The sequence below is a fragment of the Saimiri boliviensis genome, chromosome 10, assembly GCF_048565385.1.
Source record: "Saimiri boliviensis isolate mSaiBol1 chromosome 10, mSaiBol1.pri, whole genome shotgun sequence".
Lineage (NCBI taxonomy): Eukaryota > Metazoa > Chordata > Mammalia > Primates > Cebidae > Saimiri > Saimiri boliviensis.
In genome coordinates, this window is record NC_133458.1 from 85,083,705 (window position 1) to 85,097,582 (window position 13,878).

Here is a 13,878-nt window from a genome sequence, read left to right on the forward strand (position 1 = left end):
TTATATGAACTCTAGAGTCAGACTGGCTTTCTTCCATAATACTTTCTAAAATCCTTTCTTTGTTTTTTCATGCTTTAACCCCTGCCTAGAATGCCTTAATTTTTTTTTTCCTATATAAATACAGCTTTTCTGGTAAGACCCATTAACACCTACCTCTCAGTATTCTCTGTTATGTATATATATTTTCACTATTAGACAATTCATTTTTGTTCTAAAACCATTTGAAAAATACATGAAATTTAGCCAGGCACGGTGGTGCACACCTGTAATTTCAGCACTTTGGGAGGCCAAGGTAAGTGAGTCTCTTGAGCCCAGAAGTTTGAGGCAAGCCTGGGCAACATAACGAGACCTTGTCTCAAAAAAAACTATTTATGTACATATATTTAAATTGTATATATTTATACAATTTTATATATTTATGCAATTTAAATATATGTAAATATAGTTTTTTCATTTAATATATATTAAATATATATACATATATTTAAATTGAAATTATAAATCAAAAATAAAATAACCCATAGTAAACCTTCCTTCATGTGTATTATACTATGTATATTATTAATACTAACACTTAAAAATTAATATTATAAAATCTTTTCTGTTTCACTAAATATTTATAACAAATTTTAATAACTATCTTATAGTCCATGGTATAAATGTACCATAATTCATTGACCAGTCTCCTAGTGTTATTTCGTTAAGGTAATTTGTTTTTTCCCAGTATAAATACGACACTATCTTTTATATAATTGTTTGTGTACCTAGTTAATGGTACCATTAGGGCAGAATTTCTTTTAAGTAGATGACTAAATCAGAAGATATGTATGTTTTTTATAGGCTCTGGATATATAGAGGTGAATCATTTTCCAAAAAGGCTATAATGAATTATCCTTCTACAAGCGGCATATGAGCATTTAGCATACCCACTCCATTGTCAACATAGAATATTTTTGAAAATTTTAATATCCAGGGTAGAAAAATGGCTTTTCTCTGGGGTTCTAAGCTATGTTCATTTAATTACTAATTAAGTGATTTTTTAAAAATAGCTATTGGCCACTGGATGTTTTCTTCTTTGTGTTGTTATGCCATACCTTTGACCCATTAAACATATTTTTAATCAAATTACAAAAATTTTAGTGTGGTTAATCTAATAATAAAAGTTGTTTACATGCTAATTATATTGCCTTGTATTATATAATCATTGTTATTTTCATCCTATTGGTTTCCCAGTGAACTATTTGTATCTGTCATAATCTTTATCAAATTCTCCATTCTCAGAAGTCCCGTAGCACTCTATAGTGTCATTCTATAATCTTAACATTTCAGTCTCTCTTATCTTGTGTTATTCATTGATAGTTTCTTTAATATAAATATTTTACCATCAGAGAGATAGTGTCTTAAGAACAAAAACAGGGAATATGTTTATAACCATTACTAGATTTCCAATTGATACTGTTATTTGATTCTAATTTGCTTCTGAGTATATTACTATATGTATTCAACAAAATATATAGCAAATTAACTCACTGTGTGTTAATGACCATAACATTCTGGAAAAACATGTATGTGTGTTTAAAGACCTAGAAAATAGATTACTTTTCTCAGCATTTTTATATTTGCATAAAAGATTTGAAAAAAAAAAACAGTCCCTGTGGTATGTTGAAATTATTTCAAAAGTTTTAGGATTGTATATAAAACAGCATTAACATGCTCTTTTGAGCATGTTACTTGAACCATAGTTAAGTGAAAAGTGGTGTGAACCATGTGATAAATGATTACTTCACATCAGACAACCCAACTTTTCTAAGCATGTTGGCTTTGCAAGGATTTATAGTTCCCTGCCTTCATGCCGGAGTTACTTCAGCTTTCCGTGATGCATTCCAACTAATCTGGAGGTTAAGGCATTTCTTGATCATGGATAGATCAACTTGCTTCTCAGCCATGGAATTCTTTATAAAATTCCAGAACCTGGGCTAGAAATTGACTCAGAGAATCCAATAAAATTGCAAGTCTTGGCGGTCATCCAAGCTAAATTTATAGACTGGAAGAAATATGGGCCTTCCATTGTTCTCTTTTTCACCTTTCTGGGATTTCTTTTATGTCTATGAGAGTGTGTGAGTGTAAATTTATCATTTTACTGACACTGAAGTGTAAATAACCATTGAGGAGATCCAGTTAAAGAATTTTCACTTTGGATCTTCTCTGGTCTTTCCAAACTTTGACCTAAACCTGCACAAGAGTGAGTTTTTCTTTTCTCTCTGTAGGATGTTGATGTCATCAAATAAGAAGTTGTTCTTGAAAATGAATCATGCTGGTTTAACAGCTGACATGCATGTTTGCCAGCTAGGTGCAACTCCCCAAATCCTGTCCTTCCCCTGACTTGGAGTCTTCTTTTTGGGACATGATCTGAGAAAGTGTCATCATATATGTTGTTTCTCTTCATTCCGTGACTGGTGATGGGGGAGCAAAAAGAATCTCGGAAGCATATGAGACTTCAGTTTTGTGTGTGTGCCTGATGCACTGTTGTGTCTGGAGTTCCAAGCAATCCCTCTTCTCCCCTCCCCACCATATCTGACCATTGAAAATCTATCTTGTTTTCACAGAATGGGTTTGCTGTTGTGAGACCCCCTGGCCATCATGCTGAGGAATCCACAGCCATGTAAGTGCCAGGGACTGTTGCCCATCTCCAAGCACCACAGTTCTTGGCGGTCACCTGCCCCGTGCATGTTTCTGAAGCCTCTAATTGTTAGCAGATGGACTGAAAAATCTTGCGAGGTACTCCCAGAAGCAGATTTATGGCTTCAGAGATCATATAGCATTTTAAAAAATGTTCTGAACATTATTTATAATGGTTTTCCTGGATGATTTGCTTTCTTATTTCTCTGTTCTTCTCTATTCCGCAGGGGGTTCTGCTTTTTTAATTCAGTTGCAATTACCGCCAAATACTTGAGAGACCAACTAAATATAAGCAAGATATTGATTGTAGATCTGGTATGTATTCCTGGCCAGAGCTGCATTTCCAGTGACTCTAGATAAAAGGGAGTGGATTTGTATTTCTCTGTTAGGTTTTCTTGCTTTTAGCACTTGAAAATAACTGAAGGGTGTGTTTCCTTTGAATGTGGAAACTCATTAAATTCAGGATTGTAGTTCTGAAACCATAAACATTCACGTTTCACTTTCATGGTGTTAACTGCAATTTAATGAGAAGAAGGCGCAGATCAGGGCAACTTTTATGATCCTTAAATGAATTGATACTTCCACAGTTAAAATAACCCAACAGAACCTTAATTTACTTTTCCCTGCAGAATATAGACTCAATAGTCAGATGTGCTGGAAAGAATGCAGTTGCTTTGGTAACCAATTGGCCACTTCCCCTGGTCAGCAATCATGTTGCTTGTTGTGCAACAGTGGTATTATTAAAACAAGTCAGCATGTCAGTCTTACTAAAAAGATGTCCAATCTCAGATGCCAGTTTGGGATGATTCCCTGCAGAAACCCTGAAAGATTAAGTTAGAGGCATTAGATTTGTCTTATATTTTAACATGATATATTCTTACACAATAAAGTCATAATTTGTTTAACAAATGGTTTGTTTAAAAGCAGATGACACTTGGCATATTGTCCACAGTATGTTCATGAATAATGAGCTGGAGATCTGCCCCATACAAAAAGGACCAACCCAGAAAAGGGCAAAAGAGAAGTGAATGGTGATTTATGAGGCCAGTTTTCAGTTTGCCTCCAGTTCACAAGGAGGTGTAATAGGTTGTCTGACAAAGCATAGACAGGAAATGAACCCTGGCATCCAAACCAAACCTGGTACATCTGCACTTAATTAATTTTTGCAGGTGATAAAAGATTTAAAGGCAAAGTATGCTAAAGGTTTTTTTTGAAGTGCAAGCCTCAATAGTCTAAATCTTGTTCATATCTGCACTCATAATTAAATCTTATTGGAAGTCATGGCCTCACCCTCCAGCCTTCAAATTCAGTTAAGCAGGCACACCATACTGTTTAGAGTACAACAAACAAAGCCATGTGAAGAGATGCTTAGTTAAGTTACAATGAAGATAAAAGAAATGGAAGAACTATACCCATTTCTTGTGCTTCGCTGAAATGAATGTTTTTCACACACTATATTGAAGGATTCCTGCAAGCACTTTGGAGTGAAGAATATTGAAACCCAACTATCCATGTATTTTCCAAACACACCTAAGTCTCAGTGTAGGTCATAGTTCACCATTAAAGAAATGTGTTGAAGGCCTAGATATACTACAGCAGCAAGATGTCACAATTTTACAAAAATGAAGACATCAGTACCCATTTTCTCACTTACATGCAAAATGGCTGTTAAAGTAATTGTTACTGTTCTGCATAATTTGTAAGATAGTAAAATTTTTAAAATAGTATGCTCCTAGTTCTCTAAATTCTATGCCAGAAAGATAAGCTAGAAACTTAAAGAAAGGATAGCAGACAAAGAGCAAAGATTCTAGGGAAAGAATTTTTCTAAGCTTTCTGAATCTGTCAAAATTATGTACGAAGGTGAACTGTTTGTCCTATTCTTAAGGATCTTTTAGTGTCTACTTTCTAAAGAATCTCCTCTGCTATCATTTTATGGTTATAGGATGATAGTCAAACACTGTTAAGAGTCCCCTTTGAAAACACATTTGTGATGCCTAGACTCAAAGGTAGTGAATTGTACAAGAGACTTGAAAGCTAAAGTGCCTCCCTTGTGATAAATGGATACTTTGTATGTCAGAGGATTTATATGTAAAGTTTTGTTTTTGTACATTAATACAGTATAGGAATAAAAGACTGCTGGAAAAATCTGATACTATTTATAAAATAAGTTACTTGGTAGCTCCAAGGAGTTTCCTGTAAGCTTCCTGGCCTTTGATTATGTATTTGCTCCATTATCCAATCATAAAGGATACTGATTTCCCAACAGGCTATACTAGACGAGAAGTTTTTGTTTCAAATTCTCTAAATATATGGAGTTCTGTCCAAAGGGTTGCCTCTGAGATCACCACCAGCCCACATATTCTTACTTTCAAGTCTTCCAAATTCTGCAGCTGCAGGGCTACTTTGAGGAAATTCCTGTTTCTTCCAGCTGCTGAGAAGGAAGTTTTAAAGTGCCACGTGGCCTTGAGACATCCGTTCTTCCTGGCTGACAGGTCTATTCTGCAAGTTAGCAATGAAAAAGAGGTGAAGGTTATTTAATAGGAACACACGCGCGCGCGCACACACACACACACACACACACACACACACACACAAACAACAAAACAAAAAAACATTTTATTTCTGCTTGTTAACTGGAGTGTGTGAACTAACTCCACAAATTATAGCACCAATAGATGGCAAAGGTACTCCTTTGTCTGGCAGTTTCAGCATTTTTATATGCTTAGTAAATACAGAGCTAGAGTTCTAATTCACCTCCTACTTTGTGTCACAGCCAAATTCAGCAGCGTTGAGTATTTTAGGCAAGAATGATTCCAGTTGATCTGTGGAGCTCATTTATTCCATTTTTGTTTATGAGGGAGATCCCAAACATATTCAGACTGGTGTTGAGAAGGGAGCAGGTGTACTTGCTTTTCAATTTGCAAGAGACTGGCCATTGTGTTCAGGGGATTAACTTGTTCTACAAGTAAGACTGTATGACTCAGGTAGCTTTTAGGTAATGTGACTTTTATTTTGACAAAAATATATTTTAGGCTGTCTTTGTAAAGGGAAAGTTAATTCAAATGTCTTTAGATTTGGGGAAATTGCATTGTTGATCAAGTACATTAAGAGCTTTATTACAAGTTTCCGTACTAAGTAACTAGGAGTAATAACATTAGCTGGTAGAATATATGATTTATTCAAAGCTATTTTAACATAATAGTGAAAATATGCAGGTTCTAAATCCCTGTACAGCATCAGTGTTTGCAGTATGCTTTTTAACCAGTAAAATACTGAAATGATTTTCAGCATTTCCCCACATATCTGAGATACAAGGTCTATTTTGGGGCTTTTAACGATTCATTTTATTTTATTTCTATAGTAATTTTTCACAATAATTTTCTTATCTTAGTTTATTATATATTTGTTGCCATGCAAAAGCAAGCCTCAGATCATAACTGACCAATCAGTACTTTGAATATTTTACAACAAGGGAAACCAGACAAAACAAAACAAAAGCCAATGATATTCTTAAGGGTATACTGTAAGTTGTATCAAACAAAAGACATAATTGGATTTAACCTTTATCACTAAATATTCGGTGAAAATGAATACAGAATCAAGAATTACCCATAGTAGAATGGATTTATGTATTTTGATAATAATGTCTGTTGAAAATCTTATGCTATGGCAGGATTTTATTTCTCAGAAATTTATGCAGTAGTAAGTACCCATTTTTCAAGAACAAATAACTGTATCTGAGAGAACATGTCATTTTATATTTGTTTTAAGTAAACATTTACAGTGTCCCCAGAGAAACAAAAGCAACCAAAACAATATTTTTCTGCTGTTCAAATTGTGGATGAATTTATGCTCAGACCAAATGTGTCTTGGAACTAACTAAAATTACTATTGTATAAGGGAAATGCAAATATCCCCTTAATGTTGTTTTTCAAAATACGTTGTGCATTTTCTAGATATCCAGTAAGAAACACAAAAGACATTGTGGCTTTAATTGTTCATCCTTGTTTACGTAAAGAAAAATAGTTTTGCTATGACCTCCTTCCTTTCCTTTGGATATTTAGAAACCCAAGAATTAATACAATTTGCTAAGTTATGTTTTTGTTCCTGATGATATATGTCTTTAGCTGAAGCAGCTTTCTGGAATGATGTGTGTCTGCTCCAACATTGTGATTTATTAATTAATTTTGGATTTGTGTAACATTCAAAAAGGGGAAAGGACTATGTATGTCTACTACATGGATGGCAAGCTCAATGTAGTTTTTCAGAATTCACCAAAATGAGGCTATGATAGTGTCTAGTGAAGGAGTGCTGGGCTGGAGATTGGTTTGAAGACAGGTCATGTAAACCTCCTAAGGAGCAATAATGACCGATAACTCTCCTCCCAGGTTTGCCAAGAGGATCAAAAAGATTATGAATGTAAGTTTCAGTTAACTGTATAAGGGTTAAGAGTTTGACCTTTGAAATAGGAAGTAGATCAAGACCCAGTCTTGCAACTTATTTCCTGTATCGTATTAGTAACGGAAACTCTCTAAGCCTCAGTTTACTTGTCTTTTAATTATTAAATAATCCATACAAGATAATTAAATAGTGTCTGACTTAAAAATTATAGGAATCTTTGTTGACACTAGTGTTATTCTATATCTTACTAATATAAAGTAAGTATGTAGTTACAAGTTTTTAAAACTTTTAAATAACAGAACCAGAAACTATATAAGTTTAAAGTATAGAAGTAATATTCTGTTGAATACAAATATATGAATTATTCATGTTTATAGTGGCTCTTTTTTTATTCAGAAGATATTATGAGGCATATTAATTGAGTTTATTTATATATTTTTTACACCTGATGTCTTTCAGTGAAGACATTCAAAATAATGCTATTAGTTCTATTGGCTTTTTCATTTCTTATATCAATTCTGGCATGGATCTGTATCATAAAACAGTGAGAAAAAGAACTTCAGGTTTTATATCAGGCTATTTTTTTTTCTTTTGAGTGGGGAAAAGGACTGGTGTAGGGAAAGGAAAAAAGAGCAGGAAGAAGGCTGTAAAGAAAGCCATGATATAATATTAAAATTAGGCAGAATGCGCAAGATTGTATAAAACCCCATGCCATCTTTCTTCTTTGGCCCAAATAAGTTAGGAGCTAATGAGCTCATGCTCCTGTGTCTTCGACTCTTGTGTTACCATGTTACCAAAATGAAATATGAAGTCCTTTTTGCATCTGGCTTCTCTTTTGAAGTGACTCTAACTGCGGAGGGATTGCTAACTGAACTGAATGCTTCAAGAAAGCCAATTTATTCAGCTGGTTGCAAAGCCTTTGACCTTAATGGTGGGACTTGGCAAATCAATGCATACACGTATGTTTAGTGTTCTGTCAAGAATTGTGAAAATACTCTGTAAGCCATAGATCCTTCTGCAAAATACTAGTTTGTAGTTTAGTTTAAACATTAGTCTTTTTTCAGAGGCCAAAGAGGCTAGTTAATTAAGCCTGAGGGGTTATGAACTGTTGGCAGTTAATAAGTCATAAAATTCCTCCATAAAACAGGATGCGAGATTCCATCACTGAAGCAAAGAGTACAAAGAGCCGGTGTATAAATATCTAATTGTACCAAAGGACTGGGCTTTCTCAATGACTGCTCATCTGGAGTCTCCAGGGCATGCTCGCTGTGGTTTCCTGATTTTTAGAAGCCAGTTTAAAAAATGAGTGCATTAAAGGGTAATTTGCCTGAAAGTTCAGGAAGTAAAGGGGGTGGTGTGGAAGCAGGCTGAATGGGAGAAAGAAAAGAGGAACATAGTGAGAAGACAGAAAATGAGAAAGAAAGTGGAGTAGAAAGACAGGGAACTAGAAATCAGAAAGGTTGTCTCCACACAAAGTTAGACATCACTGTATTTGTTGTCTGTTTTCTTTTCCCTGTAGGATGTTCACCATGGAAACGGTACCCAGCAGGCCTTTTATGCTGACCCCAGCATCCTGTACATTTCACTCCATCGCTATGATGAAGGAAACTTTTTCCCTGGCAGTGGAGCCCCAAATGAGGTTCGGTTTATTTCTTTAGAGCCCCACTTTTATTTGTATCTTTCAGGTAATTGCATTGCATGATTACCCCTAATTTTCTTGTCCTTTGCTGGTGTTTTAAATTACATGAGATTACTGAATTGTCCCATGGGATCAAGAACCAATGCAGAACAAGTGCATAACCCAGAGCACTGTTTGTCAGGGAAGGTTGGGCTGATTTGATGTGTTGTTTGATATTTATTTCAAGAACTCCCATGTGCTTGTTTTTGTCTCTTCTTGCTTTCTTCCATTTGCCCTCTTCTCTGCCCATTGTGGTGTGTATTTCTCTTCCCAGGTCGGGACAGGCCTTGGAAAAGGGTACAATATAAATATTGCCTGGACAGGTGGCCTTGATCCTCCGATGGGAGATGTTGAGTACCTGGAAGCATTCAGGTTGGTACTTCTTTCTCTCTGAAAGTGGCAAATTGGAAAATAAATGTCCATTGAAATAACATCAAATATGAAACAAATGTAAATTTCTAATTAAGGTAAATTATTGCTCAAAGACACATAAGATTATGTCTAAGAAGAAAAGGTATATCAAGAACTAGTTTTAGTTATACAGGTATATTGGCCAATGGCCTATTTTCCCCGTTCCTGCACAAATAAGGAGAAAAAAGATTTTATTACTAAATAATTATCTGGAAAATTCTGCCTATGATAACATATGATGTGATTTTTATAGTAGACATTAGCATATTAATTGCCCTGAAAAGTCCTTCATTACCTATTTAATTTTGTTGAACAAGCGTTTCCCAAATTTCATTGGACCACAGAATCACTTTTAACAAAGCACCATTTAGCATTCCTGGTTCTGAGGAGCTCACTCACCTTGAGAACATTGGCCTAGGTGATCTCATTTGATAGAGGGGTAAATGACTTTTGAATATTTTTCCTTTAACATTAAAACATAAAACCATCAACCAATTAATTGACTGCTTCCAGTTTCTCTGAAACAAAATCTACAAAGTGTAACATTAAATAAAATGTGTTCACAAAGCATGCTGCTTTTGTCTAAGCAAGTAACTATTAATATAAATAAGAAAAAACAAAGGGTTTTCTTTAAGACAATTTTAAAAACAAGTATTTCTTCTCTGGAATTTAGAAAATACTAGTTGAAACATAGTCTTTTTTCAGAAGCCAATAAGTATAATTAAACCTGAGGAGCCCCCATTGCAAGATTTTAGGAAGAGGTTTCAGCCTATTAGTAATGCATGATTTCTTGAATTTTTGATTGTTGAAAACAAAACAACCACATGAAAAAAACTTACAGGTATTGATAGTTTTGAAATTTGTCATTGATAAGTTCTCATGAAGAAAATCCTGTTGATGATATATTTGAAACTTAAGGAAATAATAGGAATTTTTAAAATATATATGTTATTGCACCTTAGGTTCTGGGGTACATGTGCAGAACATGCAGCATTGTTGCATAGGTACATACATGGCAATGTGGTTTGCTGCCTCTATCCCCCCATCACCTATATCTGGCATTTCTCCCCACTTTATCCCTCCCTAACCTCCTTATCCCCCACTGTCCCTCCCCTATTTCTCCCCTACAAACCCCAGTGTGTGATGTTCCCCTCTCTATGTCCATGTGGTGTTTTTCAACACCTGCCTATGAGTAAGAACATGCAGTGCTTGATTTTCTGTTCTTGTGTCAGTTTGCTGAGAGGGATGGTTTCCAGATTCATCCATGTCCTTACAAAGGACACAAACTCATCATTTTTTATGGCTGCATAGTGTTCCATGGTGTATGTGTGCCACATTTTCCTTGTCCAGTCTATCATCGATGGGCATTTGGGTTGGTTCAGGTCTTTGCTATTATAAACAGTGCCACAATGAACATAAGTGTGCATGTGTCTTTATAATAGAACAATTTATAATCCTTTGGATATATACCCAGTAATGGGATTGCTGGGTCAAATGGAATTTCTATTTCTAGGTCCTTGAGGAATCGCCACACTGTCTTCCACAATGGTTGAGCTAATTTACACTCCCACCAACAGTGTAAAAGTGTCCCTATTTCTCCACATCCCCTTCAGAATCTGTTGTCTCTAGATTTTTTAATGATCGCCATTCTAACTGGCCTGAGATGGTATTTCAATGTGGTTTTAATTTGCATTTCTCTTATGACCAGTCATGAAGAGCATTTTTTTGTGTGTTTTTTTGGCCTCATAAATGTCTTCTTTTGAAAAATGTCTGTTCATATCCTTTGCCCACTTTTGAATGGATTTGGTTTTTTTCTTGTAAATCTGTTGTAGTTCTTTGTAGATTCTTGATATTAGCCCTTTGTCAGATGGATAGATTGCAAAAATTTTTTCCCATTCTGTTGGTTGCTGGTTCACTCTAATGATTGTTTCTGTTGCTGTACAGAAGCTTTGGAGTTTAATTAGATCCCATTTGTCTATTTTGGCTTTTGTTGCCAATGCTTTTGGTGTTTTAGTGATGAAGTCCTTGCCTATGCCTAAGTCCTGAATGGTTTTGCCTAGGTTTTCTTCTAGGGTTTTTAATGGTGTTAGGGCTTATGTTTGAAGTCTTTAATCTATCTGGAGTTAATTTTACTGTAAGCTGTCAGAAAGGGGTGAGTTTCTTTTGTCCTGTGTGTCATGCATACTTCTTTATCTCATTTGAAGTTCATTTCTCATGAAAATCAGGTCCAGCAAAAATTATATAAAACAGTTATTTAAAAAATACGTTTAAAATAAATATATTTTGCTTGGTATTCAAGGTACAAAGAAAAGTTCTACCCACATTTTGGAATGCGTACTTTGGGAAAAAATATACACAAAGACATCCACAATATTGTACGGAAAAAAATGGCTGGAATAAATTTATCTATTGTAAACTTGGGTTGTCTGTGAAGATATTTTGCTTTAATTAGGAGCAAAAGACAAAATTATGTTAAAAAGTAGAGGCTTCAATGTTATGAACTCTCTTTTTTAACATCACAAATATTACATTTGCAAATTTCACAAACATTAATAACTTGTAAGAATTTTAATGGGATAATAGACTTCAATTTTATCTTACATGTGAATTTGTCTGCCTTCCAAGTTAACCTGGTAACTTGCATGATACACATTAAATTCTCATTCTTACTACAGCATATAATCAGATCCATTAACTTCAATGAAAAATTCATAGATTTTTAAAAATTATTATAATTCTATTTTATTATAGCTTTACATAAAAGTAAATCATGTGTACACAGCAGTAAAAGGCAATTTCTATTTTGTGCCTTTGTTTTCACATCAGAAAGTGAGTGGTATGAGATTTTTTGAGAACCTCTTTTTTTTTTTTTGAGACAGAGTTTCGCTCTTGTTACCCAGGCTGGAGTGCAATGGCGCGATCTCGGCTCACCGCAACCTCCGCCTCCTGGGTTCAGGCAATTCTCCTGCCTCAGTCTCCTGAGTAGCTGGGATTACAGGCACGAGCCACCATGCCCAGCTAGTTTTTTGTATTTTTGGTAGAGACGGGGTTTCACCATGTTGACCAGGATGGTCTCCATCTCTTGACCTCATGATCCACCCACCTTGGCCTCCCAAAGTGCTAGGATTAAAGGCTTGAGCCACCGTGCTCGGCCTCTTAAGAACCTCTTTGAACACAATCATTTCATTAAATAATGTAAAAGCAGATACTAAGTGCACATATCATTTTGTGATTTAAATGGTAAATGAATTAAGTACTCCTGAATGTGGTCAACTATTCTCAAGAATGGCACCTTCCCTTTGCCTGCAAGGTGGACACTTTATATTAGCAAACTTTTCTAAGCTTCCTAGTATGTCTCCTTTACTTGAGTTTAATTAAAGAAGTGGCATTATTTAGCTAGGCTGCAGAAATTTAAATTTCTGGCTTTCAATGTCCATATTTATTTAAGAATCAGATTTAATTTATAATAATCCAGCCACTTTTGAACTATCCCATGTCCACTATTCATCATTTATGATTAGAAGTACTTGTAAATTTGTTATGGATAGGTCAAACAGGTAAGCCATTCATTTCAAAAATCATCACTGAACACACATTACATGCCAGGCACTGTGGTAAGCACTTGGAATTCAGAGCTGTTGTTACTTTCAGGGATCATTATACAAGTCATACTTACTGTTCTAGAGAACAGAAGTGCTTAGAGCAGATAAAATGATTAACTCGTCTTGAATGGTTTCAAGAAAGGTTTAATCAAGTATTGATCAATGTATGCTTCTAAAGATGAGTGGGAATTTTAAAGGGGAAAAAGGGAATTGGAGTCAGGAAGGATTCATACTCACTGAGCAGAGAGGGTAGACTGTGGAATGCATGGAGTCATGAAATGATCTTTCTCTGTTGGCTCAAGAACGTCATGGTGGGATTGGTAGAAAGAACGTGAATCATGCATTGTAAACTTGTATGCAGGCAAAAGATAGCCCATCTATATACATATACACTCCTTTGCCAATTTGGGCTTACTCAGACAGCCTCCTAAATAATTTTTAATGTAGTATTATTTTCTAAGCTTATCCTTAATACAATTCTTGTTTCCTAGTATTGAACCAGAAGAGCTTTCTAGCATCTGTGTGTGGGTACCAGAAATGGAGGTGAGGGGAAAGAGCAAATGGTGCCTTTTCTTTTTTCTTAGTTTTTAATTGTTTCTGGACTGTCATAAGTATCATTTGAAGGAAAGCCTCTCTCCTTGTCAAGATACATTTATAGTGGGATATAAGATGGCTGCTTAGTTTACCAGCCAGAATTTGTCACATATATTGCCTTTGTGGTTTCTATTATGTGCTTTTTCTATGGCAAAAAAAAAAAAAAAATCATAGACAAATCAAACATTTCACATGTGCTATAAGCTTTAATATAATTTAAAAAATATAATAGAATAACTAAATTATTTTAAATGACTAGTTATTTCTTCCAAGCACTTGTCATTCATCTCTGAAATAATTGAAGGGTATACTTAAGATTCTTCACGAGCATTCTTAAAATATTCAGTATCAAATATCTTTTATGTTCAACTAAGATACATTTCCAAGGTTACCATTGTATAAAATAATTATGACTATTTTTATTAAGGTCTTATGTTCCAGGTCCTAAATTAGAAACTTTATAAATATTATAGCTAATTCTTAAGTGCTTTATATAAGTCACAGAACTACTAA

General features: G+C 34.8%; 1 protein-coding gene across 16 annotated transcripts in view; it reads left to right on the plus strand.

Annotated features, from left to right (window-relative positions):
- HDAC9 (histone deacetylase 9) overlaps positions 1 to 13,878 on the plus strand; it is a 1,049,458-nt gene that overhangs the window by 742,871 nt on the left and 292,709 nt on the right. For all 16 annotated transcript variants that reach the window (XR_012512159.1, XM_010349341.3, XM_074379572.1 and 13 more), the window contains 4 exons: positions 2,607 to 2,662; positions 2,907 to 2,994; positions 8,600 to 8,719; positions 9,033 to 9,130. Coding sequence is in view for 15 of the 16 variants with exons in the window: in XM_010349341.3 (XP_010347643.1) it covers positions 2,607 to 2,662; positions 2,907 to 2,994; positions 8,600 to 8,719; positions 9,033 to 9,130 (362 nt within the window). In the remaining variant the exon portion in view is untranslated. The remainder of the gene's footprint in view (positions 1 to 2,606; positions 2,663 to 2,906; positions 2,995 to 8,599; positions 8,720 to 9,032; positions 9,131 to 13,878) is intronic.